At 51.9% G+C, this 20579-nt stretch overlaps 1 protein-coding gene across 1 annotated transcript in view; it reads left to right on the top strand.

The window, feature by feature from the left end:
- The first annotated feature begins 797 nt into the window (after window positions 1-797).
- Window positions 798-20579, top strand: part of ZNF385C (zinc finger protein 385C) — a 62882-nt gene continuing 43100 nt past the window's right edge. Inside the window, exon 1 of the mRNA XM_063656640.1 lies at window positions 798-1063. Coding sequence (XP_063512710.1) covers window positions 1015-1063 — 49 coding nt within the window. The 5' untranslated portion in view covers window positions 798-1014. The remainder of the gene's footprint in view (window positions 1064-20579) is intronic.

Below are 20579 nucleotides of genomic sequence, written 5' to 3'. Positions count from 1 at the left end.
TGTAGAGATGGAGTTGCCCAGGCTGGAGAGTTGCCCTTTTAATAGTCTCCTTCTGGCTGTGTGAAGATGGGACTGGGAGGGAGAGGAAGTGGGGAAGTAGAGGCAGGGAGACCAGTGAGGAGGCTGTTCTGCCAATCCAGGTGGTAAAGAGAAGTGAACCGGGCTAGGCATGGTGATGTGCGTGCCTGTAGTCCCAGTGTGTTGAGAGGCCAAGGCGGGAGGATCGCTTGAGGCCAGGAGGTCGAGGGTGCAGTGAGCTGTGATCGCACCACTGCACTCCAGCCTGGGCGACGGGTTACAGATAGAGTATGGGGTAAAAAAGGGCAGGGTAATCTCTGTCCCACTCCCCAGGATCCCACGCAGCCCTCCCCCAACACGCAGAATGCCCTCGCTGCCGTTCCCACACCCTTAGCTCCCTGCTCCTGGTATTTGAGGCAGCTTGGAGCCCTTCCCCCAACACCCAGGCTCTGGCCACTTGGAGTTTGCACAGAGTCGAGACCAAGAACTGGGGTGTTTCCCTTGGAGGTTTCTCCTTCTTTGCGCTGAGGGAGAGTCAGGGATGCCCTGCTGAGGTTGGGGTGGGGGATGGAAGGGATGGGAATGGCCCTGGGATCCACCTACCTCGAATCCCCTGGCTGGAGCCGCCCAGGCGGCCACAGACCTGGCGGTGAAACAGACCCAGACACAGGGCGCTTGTCCGACCGTGCTCCGCCCTCTGGGTGTGACACTGGGCAGGGGGACAAAGGGGCCTCTGTCAGTGTGGGGCACTGCGCCCACCCAGGCCAGGCCAGGCGCCTGAGGAGGGAGGGAGGTGACCTGGGGGTGCTGGAAGAGAGAAGGTTGAAGGGAGACAGACCTCAGGTTTGAGTGCCATCTGGGCAAGTCTCTTCCTCTCCGGATCCTCAGTCTCCTCACCTGTAAAGTGGAAATCTCAGTCCCAACCTCCCAGACCCGGCATCAGCAGGACCGACCTTGTTGATTGACTACACTTGTGTTATTTAGCAAACATATGTAATGATTACCACGTGCCTGGTTGCTAAACACTTTACAAATATTGACTCAGGTAATCCTCATAACGACCCTCTAAGAGTGTCGATTAAAAAAAAATTAACCATTTAAAGAATTAAAGTTAGTTTTATTCAGAAGTCTTACGGAGGACTGTAGAGCAAGGCCTACAGCCCTAAAACAGTTTTGTCAGACTGTTTTAAATCAGTGTTTTAGCTTATAGTTTATATATAGGTAGTGGGGGTTCAGTATGCGCAAAATGACATCAAAACTTGTCTGTAAGAGTATATTGGTTATAGATTATGGCGGTATAATCACTAACTCTGTCAGACATTATTTTATGTGCAACAAAAGGCAAGGACTACGGTTATTTTATTTTTATGGAGACAGGGGTCTTGCTATGTTCCCCTGGTTGGTCTTAAGCTCCTGGCCTCAAGTAAACCTCCTGCCTCGGATTCCCAAAGTGCTGGGATTTACAGGTGTGAGCCACTGCGCCTGGCTAGGACTGGGGCCATTGATCTTTTAAGGAATATAGTGATTCAGGCAAGAGATGTGGGGCGGTGGGAGGTGCTGTGTTTTATCTTGTTTTGTCTTTAAAACTCTTTTCAGAGAGCTGCAGATAAGCACAGAGTCAGGAACTTTGTGAAATTATCCTGGTAAGCAGAAATGAGCAAATGGCTTCTGATGTTTGCTACTTTGTGTCACAAGTTTTTTCTTTTGGTCATAAATCAGCTGCCTGGTTGTATTTAAAAGACAAGTGCTAATTGTGTCAGGTAACTAGGAAGCCTCTTTTTTCAGGCAGATTGATTGTTTTCAGTTGTAGTTTTAAGCAATGAGCACTAGTCCCAGCGTGCGTATATGCCTACTTATTGGAAAACACATTTTGAATTGCATTTATTTTTTAATTAGCATGACCTAGGTTTTCATCAACATTGTCTTTTTTTGTACTTAACACTTTAATAGGGCTATTACAAGGATATTATAGATCATACATAGCAGTATATACTTAATAGTATTAAGGCTTAAGTATACAGGCCTCACGCCTGTAATCCCAGCACTTTGGGAGGCTGAGGTGGGCTGATCACCTGAGGTCGTGAGTTCAAGACCAGCCTGACCAATATGGAGAAATCTTCATCTCTGCTAAAGGTACAAAAAATTAGCCAGGCGTGGTGGTGTAATCCCAGCTACTTGGGAGGCTGAGGCAGGAGAATTGTTGAACCTGGGAGGTGGAGGTTGCAGTGAGCCAAGATCACGCCATTGCACTCCAGCCTGGGCAACAAGAGCAAAACTCTATCTAAAAAAAAAAAAAAAGTATTAAACTGAGTCACATATGGGAAAAAACATAACTAATAAAACAAACTTACATTTGTGTTTTTAAATTAATTTTACTTTTTTCTTTCTGTATTTATATTTATTGGAGTTTTTTTTTTTTTTTTTTTTTTTAGATGGAATCTCACTCTGTTGCCCAGGCTGGAGTGCAATGGCGGGGTCTTGGCTCACTGCAGCCTCGGCCTCCTGGGTTCAAGCGATTCTCCTGCCTCAGCCTCCAGAGTAGCTGGAATGACAGGCGCATGCCACCATGCCTGGCTAATTTTTGTATTTTTAGTAGAGACAGTTTCTCCATGTTGGCCAGGCTGGTCTCGAACTCCTGACCTCAGGTGATCCGCCTGCCTTGGCCTCCCAAAGTGCTAGGATTACAGGCGTGAGCCACTGTGCCTGGCCTTAGAGTTGGTTTTTAAAATTTATTTATTTATTTATTTAAGACAAAGTCTCACTCTGTTACCTAGGCTGGAGCGATCTCAGTTCACTGCAGCCTCTGCCTGCCTGGTTGAAGCGATTCTCATGCCTCGGCCTCCCGAGTAGCTAGGCTTACAGGGGTGTGCCACCACACCCAGCTAATTTTTGTATTTTTAGTAGAGACGGGGTTTCACCATGTTGCGCAGGCTAGTCTCGAACCCCTGACCTCAGGTGATCTGCCCACCTTGGCCTCCCGAAGTGCTGGGATTACAGGCGTGAGCCACTGCACCCAGCCGGTTTTTTAAATTTAAATTTAAATGTATTGTTATTATTATTTTTCGAGACAAGATCTTGCTCTGCTGCCCAGGCTGGAGTGCAATGGCACAATCATGGCTCACTGCAGCCTCAACCTCCCTGGCTCAAGCAATCCTCCCACCTCAACTTCCCAAGTGACCGGGACCACATGCGTGAGCCACCATGCCTGGCTAATTTTTAAAAAATGTTTTGCAGAGGCCGGGCATGGTGGCTCACGCCTGTAATCCCAGCACTTTGGGAGGCCGAGGCAGGTGGATCATGAGGTCAGGAGTTCAAGACCAGCCTGGCCAAGATGGTGAAACCCCATCTCTACTAAAAACACAAAAAATTAGCCAGGCGCGGAGGCAGACGCCTGTAATCCCAGCTACTGGAGAGGCTGAGGCAGGAGAATCGCTTGAACTCGGAGGGCGGAGGTTGCAGTGAGCCGAGATCGCGCCACTGCACTCCAGCCTGGGCGACAAAGTGAGACTCTGTCTCAAAATAAATAAATAAATAAATGTTTTGCAGAGGCCCAGCACGGTGGCTCATGCCTGTAATCGTAGCACTTTGGGAGGCTGAGGTGGGCAGATTGCCTGAACTCAGGGATTTGAGACCAACCTGGGCAACATGGCGAAACCCTGTCTCTACTAAAAATACGAAAAAAAAAGAAAAAAATTAGCTGGACGTGGTGGCGCACACTTGTAGTCCCAGCTACTCAGGAGGCTGAGCCACGAGAATCGCTTAAACCTGGGAAGTGGAGGTTGCAGTGAGCCGACATTGTGCCACTGCACTCCAGCCTGGGCAACAGAGCGAGACTCTGTCTCAAATTTAAAAAAAAAAAATGTTTTGCTGACAGGGTCTCCGTATGTTGCCCAGGCTGATCTTGAACTCCTGGACTCAAGCAATCCTCCTGCCTTGGCTTCCCAAAGTGCTGAGATTACAGGTGCACGCCACCATGCCTGGCTAAATTTTGTGTTTTTAGTAGAGACGGGGTTTCACCATGTTGGTCAGGCTGGTCTCGAACTCCTGGCCTCAGGTGATCCGCCTGTCTTGGCTTCCTAAAGTGCTGGGATCACAGGCGTGAGCCACCACACCCGGCCCAGATCTTTATAAATTTTAAATAGTGTTTAGATTGTTTATATAAATAACATATCTATATAAAATATGGAAAAGATTTAACATAATTAAAATTATGACTGGCCAGCCATGGTGGCTCACACCTGTAATCCCAGCACTCTGGGAGGCCAAGGTAGGAGGCTGGCTTGAGCTCAGGTGTTCGAGATCAGCCTGGGAAACATAGCAAGACCCCATCTCTAAAAAAAAATTTTTTTTTAAATTAGCTGGGCATGGTGGTGTATGCCTGTAGTCAAAGCTACTTGGGAGGTTGAGGCAGGAGGATTGTTTCAGCCCAGGAGGTGGAGGCTGCAGTGAGCCGTGATCATACCACTGTACTCTAGCCGGGGCAACAGAGTGAGACCCTGTCTCCAAGAAAAAATAAAATAAAATTATGATTGATAATATATTAGATTTTTATGAACTAATATAATTGTGAAACATTTATATTAATAACACTCATAAATATAACTGAAAGAAGATCTATTATTATTTATTATTTGACAATGTCTTTTATATAAGTCTATTTAGTTTAAAAAGGCTTAATTTAGGATTTTGATCTTGGAGAAACCTGCCAAAGATGTCAAAATGTTTAAAACACTTCATCAAAACAGAATCATAGGTCATTCTAAAATAATAGTTTTTTGTTTGTTTTTGGTTTTTGGTTTTTTTTTTTTTTTTGAGACAAGCTCTGTCACCCAGGCTACAGTGTAGTGATGTGATAATAGCTCACTGCAGCCTGGAACTTCTGGGCTCAAGCAATCTGCCCTCATAGGTTGGACTACAGGCATGTGCCACCATGCCTAGCTATATTTTTTTTTTTCCAGATATGAGGTCTTGATATGTTCAGCCCAGACTAGTCTGGGACTCCTGGCCCCAAGCAAACCTCCCATCTCAGCCTCCTAAAACGGTGGGATTACAGGTGTGAGCCACTGCATTCAGCCAAATAATATTTATTTAATCAGAGTGATAAATGGCTTTAAAAGTGGCTGGGTATGGTGGCTCACGCCTGTCATCCTGGCACTTTGGGAGGCTGAGGCAGGTTGTTCACCTGAGGTCAGGAGTTCAAGAAGAGCCTGGTCAACATGGCAAAATGCCATCTCTACTAAAAATATAAAAATTAGCCTGGCGTATTGGTGGACGCCTGTAATCCCAGCTACTTGGGAGGCTGAGGCAGGAGAATCGCTTGAACCTGGGAGGCAGAGGTTGCAGTGATCTGAGATCGCACCACTGCACTCCAGCCTGGGCGACAGAGCGAGACTCTGTCTCAAAAAAAAAAAAAAAAAAGACTTTAAAAGCAATATAGAAAGTTACATGGATGTAAAAACTTTAATTCTTTTAAAGTTTAGTTTTTTTTAAGTAATCAAAAACTTAATAAAGACAACACAGGATTTTCTTGGTAAAATGTAAAATCTTTGTTTTTTGGGCCAGTTACCAAAAAACAAAGACCTCCTGTAGTGTGACTGGTTTTTTAAAACATTTTGTTATGGCCAGGCGCGGTGGCTCATGCCTGTAATCCCAACACTTTGGGAGGCCGAGGTGGGTGGATCATGAGGTCAGGAGATCGAGACCATCCTGGCTAACATGGTGAAACCCCGTCTCTACCAAAACTACAAAAAATTAGCGGGGGCGTGTTGGTGGGCGCCTGTAGTCCCAGCTACTCTGGAGGCTGAGGCAGAAGAATGGCATGAACCTGGGGGGCGGAGCTTGCAGTGAGCTGAGATCGTGCCACTGCACTCCAGCTGGGGTGACAGTGAGAGACTCCATCTCAAAAAAAAAAAAAAAAAAAAAAATTTGTCATGAGTCAGGAGCTTTGTGAAATTATGCTGGCAAGCAAAAATGTACAGAAATGGTTTCTTACATTTGCCACTTTGTCTCTCAAGAGGTACTGTTTTTTGTTGCTTTGTTTTTTTTTTGAGGAGTTTCATTCTATTGCCCATGCTGGAGTGCAATGACGAAATCTTGGCTCACTGTAATCTCCACTTCCTCAGCCTCCCAAATAGCTGGGATTACAGGCGTGCACTACCATCCCGGCTAAATTTTGTATTTTTAGTAGAGACGGGTTTTCACCATGTTGAACAGGCTGACCTCAAACTCTTGACCTCAGGTGATCCACCAGCCTTGGCCTCCCAAAGTGCTGGGATTACAGGTGTAAGCCACTGCGCCTGGCCTTGCCTGGCTAATTTTTGTATTTTTTGTAGAGACAGGGTCTCATTATGTTGCCCAGGCTGGTCTCAAACTCCTAGACTCAACCAATCCTCCTACCTCAGCCTCCCGAAGTGCTGGGATTACAGGCATGAACAGCCACACCAGCTGATACTTGGTTCTTTAGCGGGGATGGAGAGGGCATCCTGGAGCACCTTTGCCTGGGGGAACATAATTGTACACTGTCTGCCTTCCCAGGGCTGGCCCTTAGGGCAAGGCCAAGAGTGCAGTGGGTGGGAGAGAAGCCAGATGCCACAAGAGGAATCCTGGGACCAGAGACTCAGGTCAGGGGGTGGAGCAGGGATCTAGAGGAGCCAGTCACCACACTGCCACCTTTGGCCCAGTTGTGGGAGCAGGGGAGGCTGGAAGAGATTTGGTATTCCTTCAACAGAAGGTTGGTATTCCATCAGAATCTCTGGGAGGAGGTCAGGCGTGGTGGCTCATGCGTGTAATCCCAGCACTTTGGAAAGCTGAGGCGAGCGGATCACTGAGGTCACCCTGTGAGGTGCTGGGCTTGGTGCCACGTGCCATGGATGAGTTGGCCCTACCTCTAGGAGCCCAGGATTCAGCCAGACATGAAGCATGCCATGGAACAGGATGGCATAGGGGCTTCAGCCAAGGGGCTGAGGTGGTGGGAAGCTTCAGGCTTCATGGTACGCCTAGGAGCAGGAGCAGGACTTGCCTGGAGAAAGGCAGGGGACTTGCTAGGCTGGGGGCAAGGCAGTGGGACAGTGCTCTTGGGAGCAGCAGGTGGTCCCATGCAGTGTGGCCAGGCTCAGTGTGAGGAAGGCTCTGAGAGCCAGTCTCTGGAGCTTGCCCTTGCTCTCCTAGAAACTCTTCAGAATCTGGGCACCTGTTGATGCTGGGCCTCACCCCAAGCTCCTGAATCTGAACCCCTGGGGGTGGAGCCCAGCCCAGGATGCCGGACAAGCTCCCCAGGTGGTGCTCCTGTAGCCAGGGAAGCCTGCTGGGCATGAGGCTTTCACTGCATGTCAATCACTTGGGCAGAATTTTACAGTCTCAGGCTGCACCCAGACCAAGCCCATCAGAATCTCTGGGAAGAGGCTGGGCGTGGTGGCTGACGCCTGTAACCCCAGCACTTTGGAAGGCTGAGGTGAGCAGGTCGCTGAGGTCAGGAGTTTGAGACCAGCCTGGTCAACGTGGTGAAACCCCGACTCTACTAAAAAATATAAAAATTAACTGGGCATGGTGGCAGGTACCTGTAATCCCAGCTGAGGCAGGAGAATGACTTGAACCCAGGAGGTGAAGGTTTCAGTGAGCAGAGATTGCACCACTGGATTCCAGTCTGGGTGACAGAGTCAGACTCTGTCTCAAAAAAATAAAATTCCTGGGGAAGAGCTTGGACATCAGAATCTCCCAAGGCTCCTCAGGTGACTCCCGTGAGTGGCTGTGGCCAAAAACCCTCAGGCGGGCCTGTCCCTCAGGTCAGCCAGGTCTGACAGAGCCCCTCCAGAGGGGCCCCTCCTGAGTACCGGTCTTCGGCAAGCCCTCATCCATCCTGATTCATGTGTTTATCTGCTTATTGTCTGTGCCCATCCTTCCCCCAACCCAGATTTGCAAGTTCCATGAGGGCCCTTTGGACTTCCGTTCACTGCTAGATCCCAGGGTACAGAATGGACGGGCTGGCATATAGTAGGTGTTCAATAAATGTTTATTGAGTGAATTTATCGACCCCCTACTCTGTGCCAGGCACAAAGGGAGACACGATCCCTATATCACCTCTTGGTTCTCCCAACAACCCCATGAGGTATATACTACTGAGTCCATTTTATAGATCAGAGAGGTAAGGATTTTGCCCAAGGTCTGATGGCTCCTGGAGCTCAGGCTCTGTCCTCCACCCTGCCCTGCCTTCCAGCCAAGGCCTCTGAGTGGCCCTGCTGTGGGAAGCTGCTTGGAAGCTGCACCAGCGGGCCTGGGGGTCACAGGACATGTTGACACAGCCTGTCCTCAGGGCGTTTCTTGGAACCTCTCAGCTGGTTTTGAAAGGCCTCCTTCTTCATGGCCTGCAACGGCTGTGTGCCTCCACCCACCAGACTGATTTGAGAGGAGGACTTTGATGTGGTCAGCAGCTGCTCCCTGGCCAGCAAGGTGGACCACGGATACCCTACCATCTCCCTCAGCCAATGGACTTGGAGGCTCTCCCTTCCCCACCCCAGGTGACCCTGGAATCTTGGAGTCATCCCCAATCTGCCTCCATCCTTGTGAGGTTAGGATGGGTTAGGATTAGTTTCTCATATTGAGGAGGAGGATAGGACCCCAAGGCCTGAATCAGTGGGCTAGGATGGGAGGATCCTGCTGGACAAACTGAATAAAACTTCAGGAAATGAAGGGAGGGTCAGGGAGACTTACAGATCTTAATTTCCGCAGGGTTGAACCTGGCTGGTAGTCAGGGCCTTTCCTTCCCAACACCTTCTGAATGCAGCTCTTTAAGTAAGAGGAAAGGTGGCCAAGGTCCCTGTGAGGACCCCTGGATCCTCAGGCTTTCCCTTCCCTTCCATGGGGCAGTATAAGGCTGTCCTCTTAAGAAGCTGACTGCCTTCTAGAATGCTGCGATTGCAGCTAATATTCTGGAGAGAGGGCCACCCCGCTGTTGGACACCCCAATTTCCAGCCTCCTTTCTTCCAGCTCTGGCCTCTTCTACACACCCCAGGTAGCTCTGCCAAGCTGGATGAGGAGGTTGAAATAATTTCCGTTGTGTTGGCAACAAATACAAGCTGAATAGAGGTCTGGGTTGGGAAAAATTGACGGCTGCTTGGCAGCCTCGGGAGGCAAGATGATGGGCAGGAGGGGAGCCTGCACATGGGGATGGGCACCCTGGGTTGGGAGAGTGGATTATTGATGAGATCTTTGGCATTCTACCCAAGCCTGTTTGTCTTCTTTCTTTTTTTTGCTCCATTAGTTTCCAGTGCACAACTGTGAGGAAGTTCTTTCTATGGTCTTGTCACCATCCCTCCTGCTGTAACTAATGACATCATCCCTCACATCACAGTGGGCTTTTACAGTTTCTAGGGCATTTTCCTTCTTTCTTTTTTTGGGGGGTGATGGGGGACGACAGTCTTGCTCTTTCACCCAGGCTGGAGTGCAGTATCACAATAATAGCTCACTGTGGTCTTCAACTCCTGGGCCCAAATGATCCTCCTGCCCCAGCCTCCCAAAGTGCTGGGATTACAGGTGTGAGCCACTGTGCCTGGTCAGTATTTTTTTTTTTTTTGAGACAGAGTCTTACTGTCACCCAGGCTGGAGTGCAGTGGCATGATCATGGCTCACTGCAGCCTCAATCTCCCGTCTCAGTCTCCCCCATGCCCAGCTAATTTTTGTTCATATATATATATATATATTTTTTTTTTCGAGACAGGGTTTTGTCATGTTTCTCAGGCTGGTCTCAAACTCCTGGGCTCAAGCAATCTACCAACCTGGTCCTTCCATCCTTCCAAGGTGCCAAGATTTCAGGCATGAGCCACCGTGTCTGGCTAGTATATTCTATGTTATCTTATTTAATCTTCTCAGACATCAGCGTTGAGTCAGAGGAGTTGTTATTAGGCATTGTTGTCACCATTATCTCCATTTTACAGACAAGGAAACTAAGATGTGAAGAGAAGGGACAAGTTCCCAGTCACACGGTTAGTGGCGAAGTTGCAACATAAACACATTTGCCTGACTTCAAGTTACTCCAGTTCCCCGCAGTCCCTCCAAATTACACCCGCAGACACACATGCTCACCTCTCTCCCCCACCTCCTCCCCCTTCCATCTTACCACAACCCTGAGGCCATCCCCAGGGAGATCATCCTGTCCATGCCCCTGCCTCTGCCCCAGCGCAGTGGAGCCTCCACGTGGCCTGTATCTGCAGCTCATCTGGTCATGGTCCAGGAGAAGGTGACAGTGGGAAAGTTGGGGGAGTCAAGGGTGTCAGCTGCTGCTGCTGCTTTTTGAGCAAAGACTTTGAAAGTTTAATGTGATAATCTCATCCTGATTCCTGCAAACTGAGGACCTTGGGCTTGTCCAAGAATCCATTACCAACCTCACATGAGGAGCAGGGAGGTTGCACTGGGTTCCCCACCTCCCTGCTCCCCCAGTCCCCATGCATACTGGGAAGGATCTGAGTCTTGGCTGATTTTTTTTTTTTCTTAATGGAAAGAAAGTGTTTCTGGATCATGGTAGAGATTCTAGGCTTCCTACCTCAGGACCTGGACCAGGAGACCCCAGCCCTTTACTTTTACATCTGGGAATTTAATATCCTAAAAAGTGCGGCTGGTTAGTAGGTTGTGAGGCCAGTCAGAAGGTGTAGAAAATCAGCCCAGCCAGGGATCCCCGGCCCTTGCATCCCCCCACCCCAATACACCGCCAGGGAAACTGAGGCCTGTTACTGTTGTCTCCACATCATCTCTGCCCAGAAGCAAACCAATTAGCACCGTGTCTGGTTCTGTGTTCCCAGCGCCTGTCTCATTATTTGGGGATTTATGTCCCGGTCACTGTGAAGGACAACTGTCCCAGTTTCCACTGGGGGAGCCTGGCTGGCGCTGGAGACCAGCGGTGGCAGGAGGTGGTGCCGTCCTCCTTGGGGCAGGATGGGGATTTGATTTCAGGGGGATTTGCAACCAGTGGGGAGCCGCCCTGGGCACATGGTGACTCTGGGCTATTTTAGGAGGCAAAACGTTGGGGGAGGGGTCACAGTGGACTTGTTCAAGCCAGTAGAGAGTCTGCCCTTTCAGTGGGGGCAGAGAGAACCCATGATGGGTGGGGTGGGACAGGCCTACCCACTGTTGGGGCCTCTCCCACCCTCCTAGAGCCCAGGAGTCCGGAATGACGCCACCCGTCCGAGCCCCAGTCTGGGCTGTGGGCCGAGCAGGGAAGCTGCTGGCTGGGCCGGGGTCTCTGATCCTTGCCTGAGTCCCTTTGCTACAGGCTTTGCTTCAGCTGGGGCCCTTAGTGTTATTATTATGAACAATTCTTTTAACACCTCTTATCTTTGTAGTAGAAATGTTACCACTTATCAAACATCTGGGAAAGGCCCCAGGAGCAAGAAAAAGGGCACAGCCTTAAATCCAGGCCCATCAGCTGCTGTTCTGTATGGGCCTCTTCCAAGCTGTGTAATGTTGAGGGTTGCATAAGTTCCTTCACCTCTCTGAGCCTCAATGTCCCTCTCTCTAAAGCCAGGACCAGCAACACCTAATTAATGATGCCCCTACTATTAGTTGGGCACATATTATATGGGGTACTTTGCAGGCATGATGTCACACCATCCTCTACACTGTTACCTGTTAATTGCCCTGTTTTAGAGATAAGGAAACTGAAGCTCAGAGAGGGGAAGTAACTTGCCTAAACTCACACAGTCAGAGCAAGCTGCCTGATCCATTTCTCTTTGCACCCACAGTGAGAGTTGGTTCATTCCTCAAATCCAGCAATATGTCTTCGTTACTTTCTATGTGCCAGGCACTGTTCTAGGGCTGAAGAGTCATCCACAGACAAAACAGAGGAAGAGGAGACAGTGGATGAGACTGGCCAGTAGTGAGAGCTGGAATGGTCAAACTGGAGACTCAGAGGCTTTATTTAGACTAAGCGTCATTTTCTGGAGTGGCGAGGGCAATATTTAAGGGGCCTGAATCCCTCACTGGGCAAGTGGAAGGTGGACCAGGGAGGGCCAGCACCACCTCGCACCCCCAGCTCTCCATTACCAGAAAGAGCTTTTCCATTCGTTCTTCCTCTTCACCCCACCTTTGTAGGAAAAAAGTTACTGGGCATATTGGGATAAGGCCTTTAGAAGCACCATGGTATAAAGGAAAGAGACAGCCTAGAGTTTGGAGTCATCCAATGGGGTTCAAATCCCCACTTTGCCCCTTTCTAGCTATGTGACCTTGGGAGGGTAAGTTAACTTCTCAGAGCCTCCCCATCTTTGTTTTTGTTTTGTTTTGTTTTGTTTTTTTGAGACAGAATGTCGCTTTGTTGCCCAGCCTGGAGTGCAGTGGCGCCATCTTGGCTCACTGCCACCTCCGCCCCCCGGGTTCACACCATTCTCCTGCCTCAACCTCCCGAGTAGCTGGGACTACAGGCACCTGCCACCACGCCCGGCTAATTTTTTTGTATTTTTAGTAGAGACGGGGTTTCACCGTGTTAGCCAGGATGGTCTCGATCTCCTGACCTCGTGATCCACCCGCCTTGGCCTCCCAAAATGCTGGGATTACAGGCATGAGCCACCGCGCCCGGCCAGAGCCTCCCCCTTTATCTTCAAAATTGGGAGAGTAGTAGCGACCTTTCAGGGTTAGTAGGGGACAATATGAGTGGGAAAGGGCGTGGGAAGGATCTGGCACACAGAAGGCCCACAATAGACGGCAGTGTTTTGCCTGCGTGCAGAGTTGGAGTTTAGGGGTGTGTTATTCCTAGGTATCTAGGTGAAGCCACGTCTTTGTGGGTGGCACTAAGCTGGCACCTGTGGTCCTGCTGAATGATTTCAACAGGCTGAGCAGAATGGGAGAGCCAGAAGCCCAAACATGCGGTCTGGGCCTCCCAGCGCAGGAAACTACCACTCGCTCGGGGGGCTGGGATAGGGAGGCTGAACTCACCAGTGCATCACGTGAAAATAGACCTGGGGGTTTCAAGGACGCTCAGCTATATGTAGAGCTAGTTCAGGGCTGAAGAAAAACTGAGGGATGGGCAGCATTCACAGAGGAGGGCAGAGATGGGGGGAGGTTGTGCTGTCCCTTTTTCTGTTCTATGGAGGATACCAAAAGCCTAAAAGAGTTTAGAGGAATGTGCCGGGCGCGGTGGCTCACACCTGTAATCCCAGCACTTTGAGAGGCTGAGGCAGGCGGATCATGAGGTCAGGAGATCGAGACCATCCTGGCTAACACGGTGAAACCCTGTCTCTACTAAAAATACAAAAAATTAGCTGAGTGTGGTGGCGGGCACCTGTAGTCCCAGCTATTCGGGAGGCTGAGGCAGGAGAATGTTGTGCACCCAGGGGGCGGAGCTGGCAGTGAGCCGAGATCGCGCCACTGCACTCTAGCCTGGGCGACAGAGCAAGACTCCATGAAAAAACAAAAAAAAAACAAAGGAGTTTAAAGGAATGTAACTGGGTTAATCCAACACCCAGAAACCATTTATTCAACACATTTTTAATTAAGTGGTTTAGATCAGGTCAGTTGGTCACCATGCAAGGTACCAGGCAAAGGAAATGAATGAAGGCCCAGAACTACCCTGGGGGAGGAGCCCTCAGTATAGTCAGGTAACCAAAGCAGGGTTTGGGAGAGACAGTTTAATTAATACAGTGTGATAAGGGCAGTGTTAGGGTCTCATACAAGGTGCCCTGGGAGCACATACAAGAGGGAGGCACATCTTCAAAGGCTTCCTGGAGGAGGTGACCACGTCAGGGGAAGAATAGCTGAGGCAAATGGATCTCTTTAGCTGGGAGAAGAGCCCCTTTAGGAAGAAGCTGCCTGCTGTGTTTCTCTGGCTGTGGAAGGTGGAGTGCACGTTTTCTCTGTTACCAGGCAGCAGATCTAGGACCAGTACGCAAGCATTATAGGGAAACAGGTTCCAACCTCCCATTTTAATTAACGTTAGCATAGTGGAATAGGCCATCTTGTTAGGTAGTGATCTCCTCATCATTGGCATGTTCAGGCAGAGGCCAGAGGATACCTTGTCAAAGCTGCTACAAAAGGGACGGGATGACCTCTAAGATCCCTTCCAAGTCTGAACAACTGCAGTTCTCCATGGACAGCCACAGGATGTGGACTGTGATGGAGAGCAGTGTGACCGGATTAAGTTAGAGGATGCGTGTGCTGTGGGATAGTGAGGTACATATGGTATACCATGACTGTCCTCCTCACCCTGGATTTACTTTTTAAAAACATCTTTGGCTAGGCGTGGTGGCTCACGCCTGTAATCCCAGCACTTTGGGAGGCTGAGGCGGGTGAAACATGAGGTCAGGAGATCGAGACCATCCTGGTCAACATGGTGAAACCCTGTCTCTACTAAAAACACAAAAATTAGCCTAGCGTAGTGGCATGCACCTGTAGTTCCAGCTACTTGGGAGGCTGAGGCAGAAGAATCACTTGAACCCGGGAGATGGAGGTTGCAGTGAGCCGAGATTGCGCCATTGCACTCCAGCCTGGGCGACAGAGTGAGACTCCATCTCAAAAAAAAAAAAAAAAAAAAAAAAAAAAAAAATCTTTAGTAACTGCCTTATTGAAATATAATTGCATACCATACAATTCCCCCATTTAAAATGTACAATTTAATGTGGATTTATCTTAAAAGTGGAAATGCACTTATTATTCATTCAACAACTATTTATTGAGCATCTATTAAGTATGCAGTAAGCTTTGCACTGGTGTTGTGGATAGCTGGGAAATAAGGGCCCTGCCCTCATTGGGGAGACAGGTCAGGGTCCAAACCAAGAATTACAACCTGAGAGATACCCTAAGAGGGTGGTAAACTGAGTCTGAGACTAAGAGTGATGAAGCTGGGGAAAAGGGGTCCTGGGGAGGTAACATTTGAACTGAGGCCTGAGTGACAAGGAGGTATCTCTGTGAATGTCGGGAGGATGTTCCAGACTGAGGGGAGAGCAGGGGCAAGGCCCAGGGCAGGGGTGAGTTGGTGGATGGGTGGACCAGGAAGTGCTAGGAGACTTGGTGGCACCGTGGGTGAGGCATCCCTGAGGCTCCCCACCATGGGGCCTCCTCTCTGCGTGGCCTGGTCCCCAGTAGGCCTGCCCCATGCCAGGCAGGTGAGTGGCACCACCACTTCTTCTTTGGCTGCAAGAGCCCTCTGTGTCCGCTTTCCTTGGCTCTTTCTTGCTCTCTTGCCCTTTATTGCTTCTCCAACAACAGAATGGTGACAGTGCTCTTAGGAGGTCGTGCCACCAGCCCCTGCCTCCTGCTCTCCCTGGTTGGCTCCGTGCCCCGTGTGTGCCCACTGTGTGCTGGACCCTGTGCTTTGATCCCCTGGTAGGAATCAGAAAGGACTCTCAGCCACACACACCGGTGAAGTCTCCCCAGCAGACTCTGGCTGTCTCCCCTGACCTCCAGAGGCAGTGCCTAGGAGCAGCCCGGAGTCTCCCATTTAGTGCCCACTTCCTGTGTGACTTTGAACCAGTTACTTAAGGTCCACAATCTTTTTTTTTTTTTTTTTGAGACGAAGTTTCACTTTTCTTACCCAGGCTGGAGTGCAATGGGGTGATTTTGGCTCACTGCAACCTCCGCTTCCCAGGTTCAAGCGATTCTCCCACCTCAGCCTCCTGAGTAGCTGGGATTACAGGCATGCCACTACCCCCGGCTAATTTTTGTATTTTTAGTAGAGACAGGGTTTCACCATGTTGGCCACGCTGGTCTCGAACTCCTGACCTCAAGTGATCCGCTCACCTCGACCTCCCAAAGTGCTGGGATTACAGGCGTGAGCCACCGCGCCCACCTAAGTCACCAATCTTTCGTTTCCTGGTCTGTAAAATGGGGAACTGCACCGCTCTGGGCAGAGTGGTTCTGAGGTTTCATTGTGATCCCCCGGCACCCAGCAGGTGGTCCATGAATGTCAACTTCCTCCCACTCCCTGAGTTTCCTCCCAAAAGAGGGGCCTGCTTGCCAGAGGTAGCAGACGGGGGCGGAAGGGGGTGCTGACAGGGGGGTGGGGTTTTGGGGTCCTCTTCCCTGAGCTCTGGGACCCCTGGGGAGGCCGTCAGGTACACTGGGCCTGGTCAGCCGGGGTAGGCGGGATACTCACCCGTGTGCCCAGCTCTTCAGCCAGGAGAGCCTCCGAGTCTCCCCTCTCTTCCTCCCAACCGGGGAGCCCCACCGCTGAGCCCCTCTCCCGCCAAGGCTCTCCTGGGCCGGCCGGGGCGGCGCGGCTCCTGGCACCTGCTCCCGTCGGGCCGCCCGGGGGCGGGCTCGGAGACGCGGCGGCTGTCCCGGGAGGCGCGGGGCCGGGAGCTGCGACTCAGGACCGCCCCGGGTGGCCGCGAGCGGCTGGACACAGCCGGGTTTGTCCGGGGCGCTCTCCAGGTAGGCGCGGGCGCCGGACTCGGGCCCGCACTCCCCGCCGCCCATCCCGGACCCACGCACCTCGGGGGCAGAGCCGGCGGGAGGGGGCCCGCCGCGTGCTCAGCGTTTAGGTGGCTCTGCAGGGCTGGGGGCAGCGGCGGAGACCCTTCTCGCCTGGTGACCGGGAAAGAACCGCAACTTAGCCGGAAACTGAGGTCGCGAGGAGGACAGCAAGGGTGATGGCAAGAAGGACTTCCAGCTCCCATTAGGGGGAGAGAGGGAGTAGAGGGTGAGACTCCCCCTCTACTTCCACCCACCCTAAGGAGAGGACCATTCTCTGGAGATAGGGGGCGCGACCAAATAACCCACCGTCTTTTCTTAAGAAGTTTAGAGAATCCAAAAGTTGATCCACCCCTATCAACACTGAGATGGAATAGAAGGGAAGGGGTGGGGGAGGGAAGAGCAACAATTATCTTTTGGGGGGTGTAAAGAGTACTCCTGCTCCCCCACCCTCCACCTCATTCACAGTCATTGGAGGACTTCCTGTCCCGCCCCTTCCTAACCCCAACGTGCAGAATGTCTCAGCTTCAGCAAGGGGCATGGGAGGGCCCCTGGCCAGAGCACTCTGCCCCCACCCACAACTCAGGAACAGTCTAACTCAGGAGCTGCCAACCCTCCTCCTTCTGGCTTCCAGGACTTAGGCCCCTGCCCTGACTTGGACATGGTGACTAGTGGAAGGCAGGGAGTGGGGTTTGAGGGAGCTCCCCTTCTGGGTCCTATGGGATTGGGCAGGGAGAGCAGGCAGGAGATAAACCCGGGCTGTGCCAGGATCCTGAGCCCTGGTGCTCCTAGGAGGGGGCATGGGGCAGGCGGTTCTCCTGTGCCTGCTGAGTGTGATCAGGGCAACAGGTCAGATTTCCTGGGCTTTGCCTGGCAGCAGAGGCAAGGACGGGGGGTACGGAGACAACCACCCCACCATACAGGCAGCTGTTCTGTGTTGCCACTGTAGACCCTGCAAAGAGAGATGCAGGTTAGACAGCAAGAAGGACTTTCTTCCTGAGGGTAGGGGTCTTTGGGGGAGTCTCAGTGGCCAGCAGAGCCAGCCCCTGTCTTTGGGGGTGTCAGGAGGGACTGAGGCCCTCTGGAGGATGCAGACAACTGGGGGTGAGGACAGAGCAGACCGGGGAGGGGAGGCGGTGGGGGACAGTGACTTCACCTCTGGACCGTCCTGCTCCTTCACCTCCTATGCCTTCTCTCCCTCCCTTGGAGCTGGAGTGTTGGCTTTCAGCAGCTCACTCCTGAAATCCCCAGCACCCAGAAGGCCCCAGGGGAAGGTGACAGGCTTCCTCTGTCACCACTTCAGATGGGCAGACAGACATGGCTGCTTTGGGTGTGTCCAGCGGAACCCCTCACCTGGCACCTGGACCAGCTGTTGCCTAGCCCCTGGGTCTCCTGTTCTGGCAAAGCAGGGGTGTATGTGCTGGGGGCTGGCGCAGGTGACTTGACTCCTCTGGATCCTCTGAGGGGATCTCAGGGTGTGGCCCTCGGTGACCCCAGCTCCCTGGACCCATGGAATAGCTGGGATGGGTGCCACTCTATGGTGGCCACACCACTAAAGAGGGCTGTTTCCCCTTCCTTGCCCTGGGGAGGTGTCAGTGCTGGGAGAGGGCAGTGGGGAGGTGGCAGGGTGGAGAAGCCAAAATGCTCATTGACGGCCCCTCAGAGACACTCAGCGGGTACCCAGGCCCAGGAGGGCTTGCACTCTGCTAGGACAGGAACAGATTAGGCTTCTCTTCTTCAGGCACTTCTCTCTGCAGCTGGGCTGGTGGGAAACGCCAGGATCCCACACTCCTGCTTGTGACCCCATGAATGACTGGGTTGGAGGCTGCCAGGGTCCTCACCCCTTGCCCTTGCCTCATAGAGTGGAGGAGACCTGGCCCTACCTACTTGCCTCTCTTTGTGACGCTGAGCCTCAGTTGCCTCATGTGTCAAGCCTCGCAGGATTGTTCTGAGGATTCATGGAGGCGATGTTTCTGTTGTGCTCTGGGGGTAACAGGCGCTTGCCACCAGGCGCACCTACCCTGCCTTTCTCCCAGGCTAAGGCAGAGTCATATACCTTGGCCTCCACTGCCTTCCACAGTAGCTGCTCTGTGTGGCCACCACAATTCAGCCTGCAAAGGATCTAGGAGCCCAATCCCCGCTCTTATTTATTTTATTTTATTTTTTATTTTTTTGATATGGAGTCTCGCTCTGTCACACAGGCTGGAGTGCAGTGGCACAATCTCGGGTCACTGCAACCTCCGCCTCCCGGGTTCAAGCGATTCTCCTGTCTCAGCCTCCCGAGTAGCTGGGATCACAGGCGCCTGCCACCACACCCCGCTAATTTTTGTAGTTTTAGTAGAGATGGGGTTTTGCTGTGTTTGCCAGGCTGGTCTCAAACTGCTGACCTCAGGTGATCCACCTGCCTCGGCCTCCCAAAGTGCTGGGATTACAGGAATGAGCCACTGTGTCCAGCCTATTATTATTTATTTATTTATTTATTTTGAGATGGAGTCTCACTCTGTCGCCCAGGCTGGAGTGCAGTGGTGCAATCTCGGCTCACTGCAAGCTCCGCCTCCCGGGTTCACGCCATTCTCCTGCCTCAGCCTCCTGAGTAGTGGGACTACAGGCGTCCACCACCATGCCCAGCTAATTTTTTGTATTTTTGGTAGAGACAGGGTTTCATCGAGTTAGCCAGGATGGTCTCGATCTCCTGACCTCATGATCCGCCTGCCTCGGCCTCCCAAAGTGCTGGGATTACAGGCATGAGCCACCGCACCTGGCTATTTTTTACTTATTTATTTATTTTTTTGAGACGGAGTCTCACTGTCTCTGGGGCTGGAGTGCAGTGGTGCAATCTCGGCTCACTGCAACCTCCGCCTCCCAGGTTCAAGCAATTCTCCTGCCTCAGCCTCCCGAGTAGTTGGGATTACAGGCACTCACCACGTTGGCTAATTTTTGTATCTTTAGTAGAGACAGAGTTTCACCATGTTGGCCAGACTGGTCTCAAACTCCCAACCTCAGGTGATCCATCTGCCTTGGCCTCCCAAAGTGCTGGGATTACAGGCAAGAGCCACCACACCTGGCCCCCTCTCTTTAAAGACAGGAAACCAAAGCCCAGCGAGGCAGGGTCTGGCCCAAGTTTGGCTGGCCAGCCAGCCTGGCCTGGTCTGGGAAGTAGGCTGCGGAGGCCGGAGGGTGGCTGTTGGCTGACATGAAGGAAAACGCCAGAGGGTAACTGGGCTTGTTAAGGGCTTGAGGAGGGAACCCTTCATGCTCTGCCAAAGGCTGAGGACAGGCCTCGAACCTTCCTCTCCGGTTACCTCTTTAGGAGAAGCAGCCTTTTCTGGAGGACTCCTTTCCCAGGCTGCAGCAGAAACAACCATCTGCTGCCTGTTTTCTGGCCTCCACAGTCCCCTCCATTCAGCCCTCTCTGGATGTACAGGCAGGGAATCTCATCACCTCACGGTGGCCAAGGACCCCATGGAAACCCAGGGACCTCACGTGCATTTGTCACCCAGCCAGAAGTGGTGGAGATGGGACCCCAGAGCCCTGCCTGAGTGCTCCCCTCACCCCACCCCCCCAGCTCCACATTGACGGACGCACAGGCAGACAGGCAGACAGAACCTGGGCTACACAGCTCTCCAGCGCAGGTGGTGTGAGGCTGCCTCCAAGTGGCTGGCTCCCTCCCAGGGCCCAACCCCTGCCCTCTCTGCAGCAGCCTCAGCCCATCTCTCAGGGAAGACAGGGAACAGAGGGAGATTTAACCAGCTTCCTGTAGGAATCCCAGACAGACAGACAGACGGATGGGTACATACACGCTTTTTTTCTCTGCTTTCCCCTTGTCCTTCCTCCCCACCTCTTTGGCCCTGGCCCCACCTCTTTCTACCCAGGGTGTAGCCCCTCTCTGCCAGGCACTGGGCCTGAAGGGGCTGCACAACCCTGCCCCTCCCTGGAGCCCTTCTCTGAATCCCTCCCCACCCCATCAGTTCAGGTCAGGGCTTGGCAGGCTTTAAGGAGAGGTGGGGTGGGGCAATGGGTAAGGACTTGGGCTTTGAGTCAGACAAGCATAGGTCCAGGTCTAGCCACAGAACCTCCCAAAGCCTGTTCTCTAATCTAGGCAGTGAGATAACAGGTTAATAATGGTGCTCATCTCATGGAATTGTGAAGTTTAAGAGAGATGCTGTCTGGGCATG

This window comes from Pongo pygmaeus, chromosome 19 (assembly GCF_028885625.2).
Source record: "Pongo pygmaeus isolate AG05252 chromosome 19, NHGRI_mPonPyg2-v2.0_pri, whole genome shotgun sequence".
NCBI lineage: Eukaryota > Metazoa > Chordata > Mammalia > Primates > Hominidae > Pongo > Pongo pygmaeus.
Note: the sequence above shows the minus strand (reverse complement) of the source record. Positions and strands in the feature narration are given on the sequence as shown.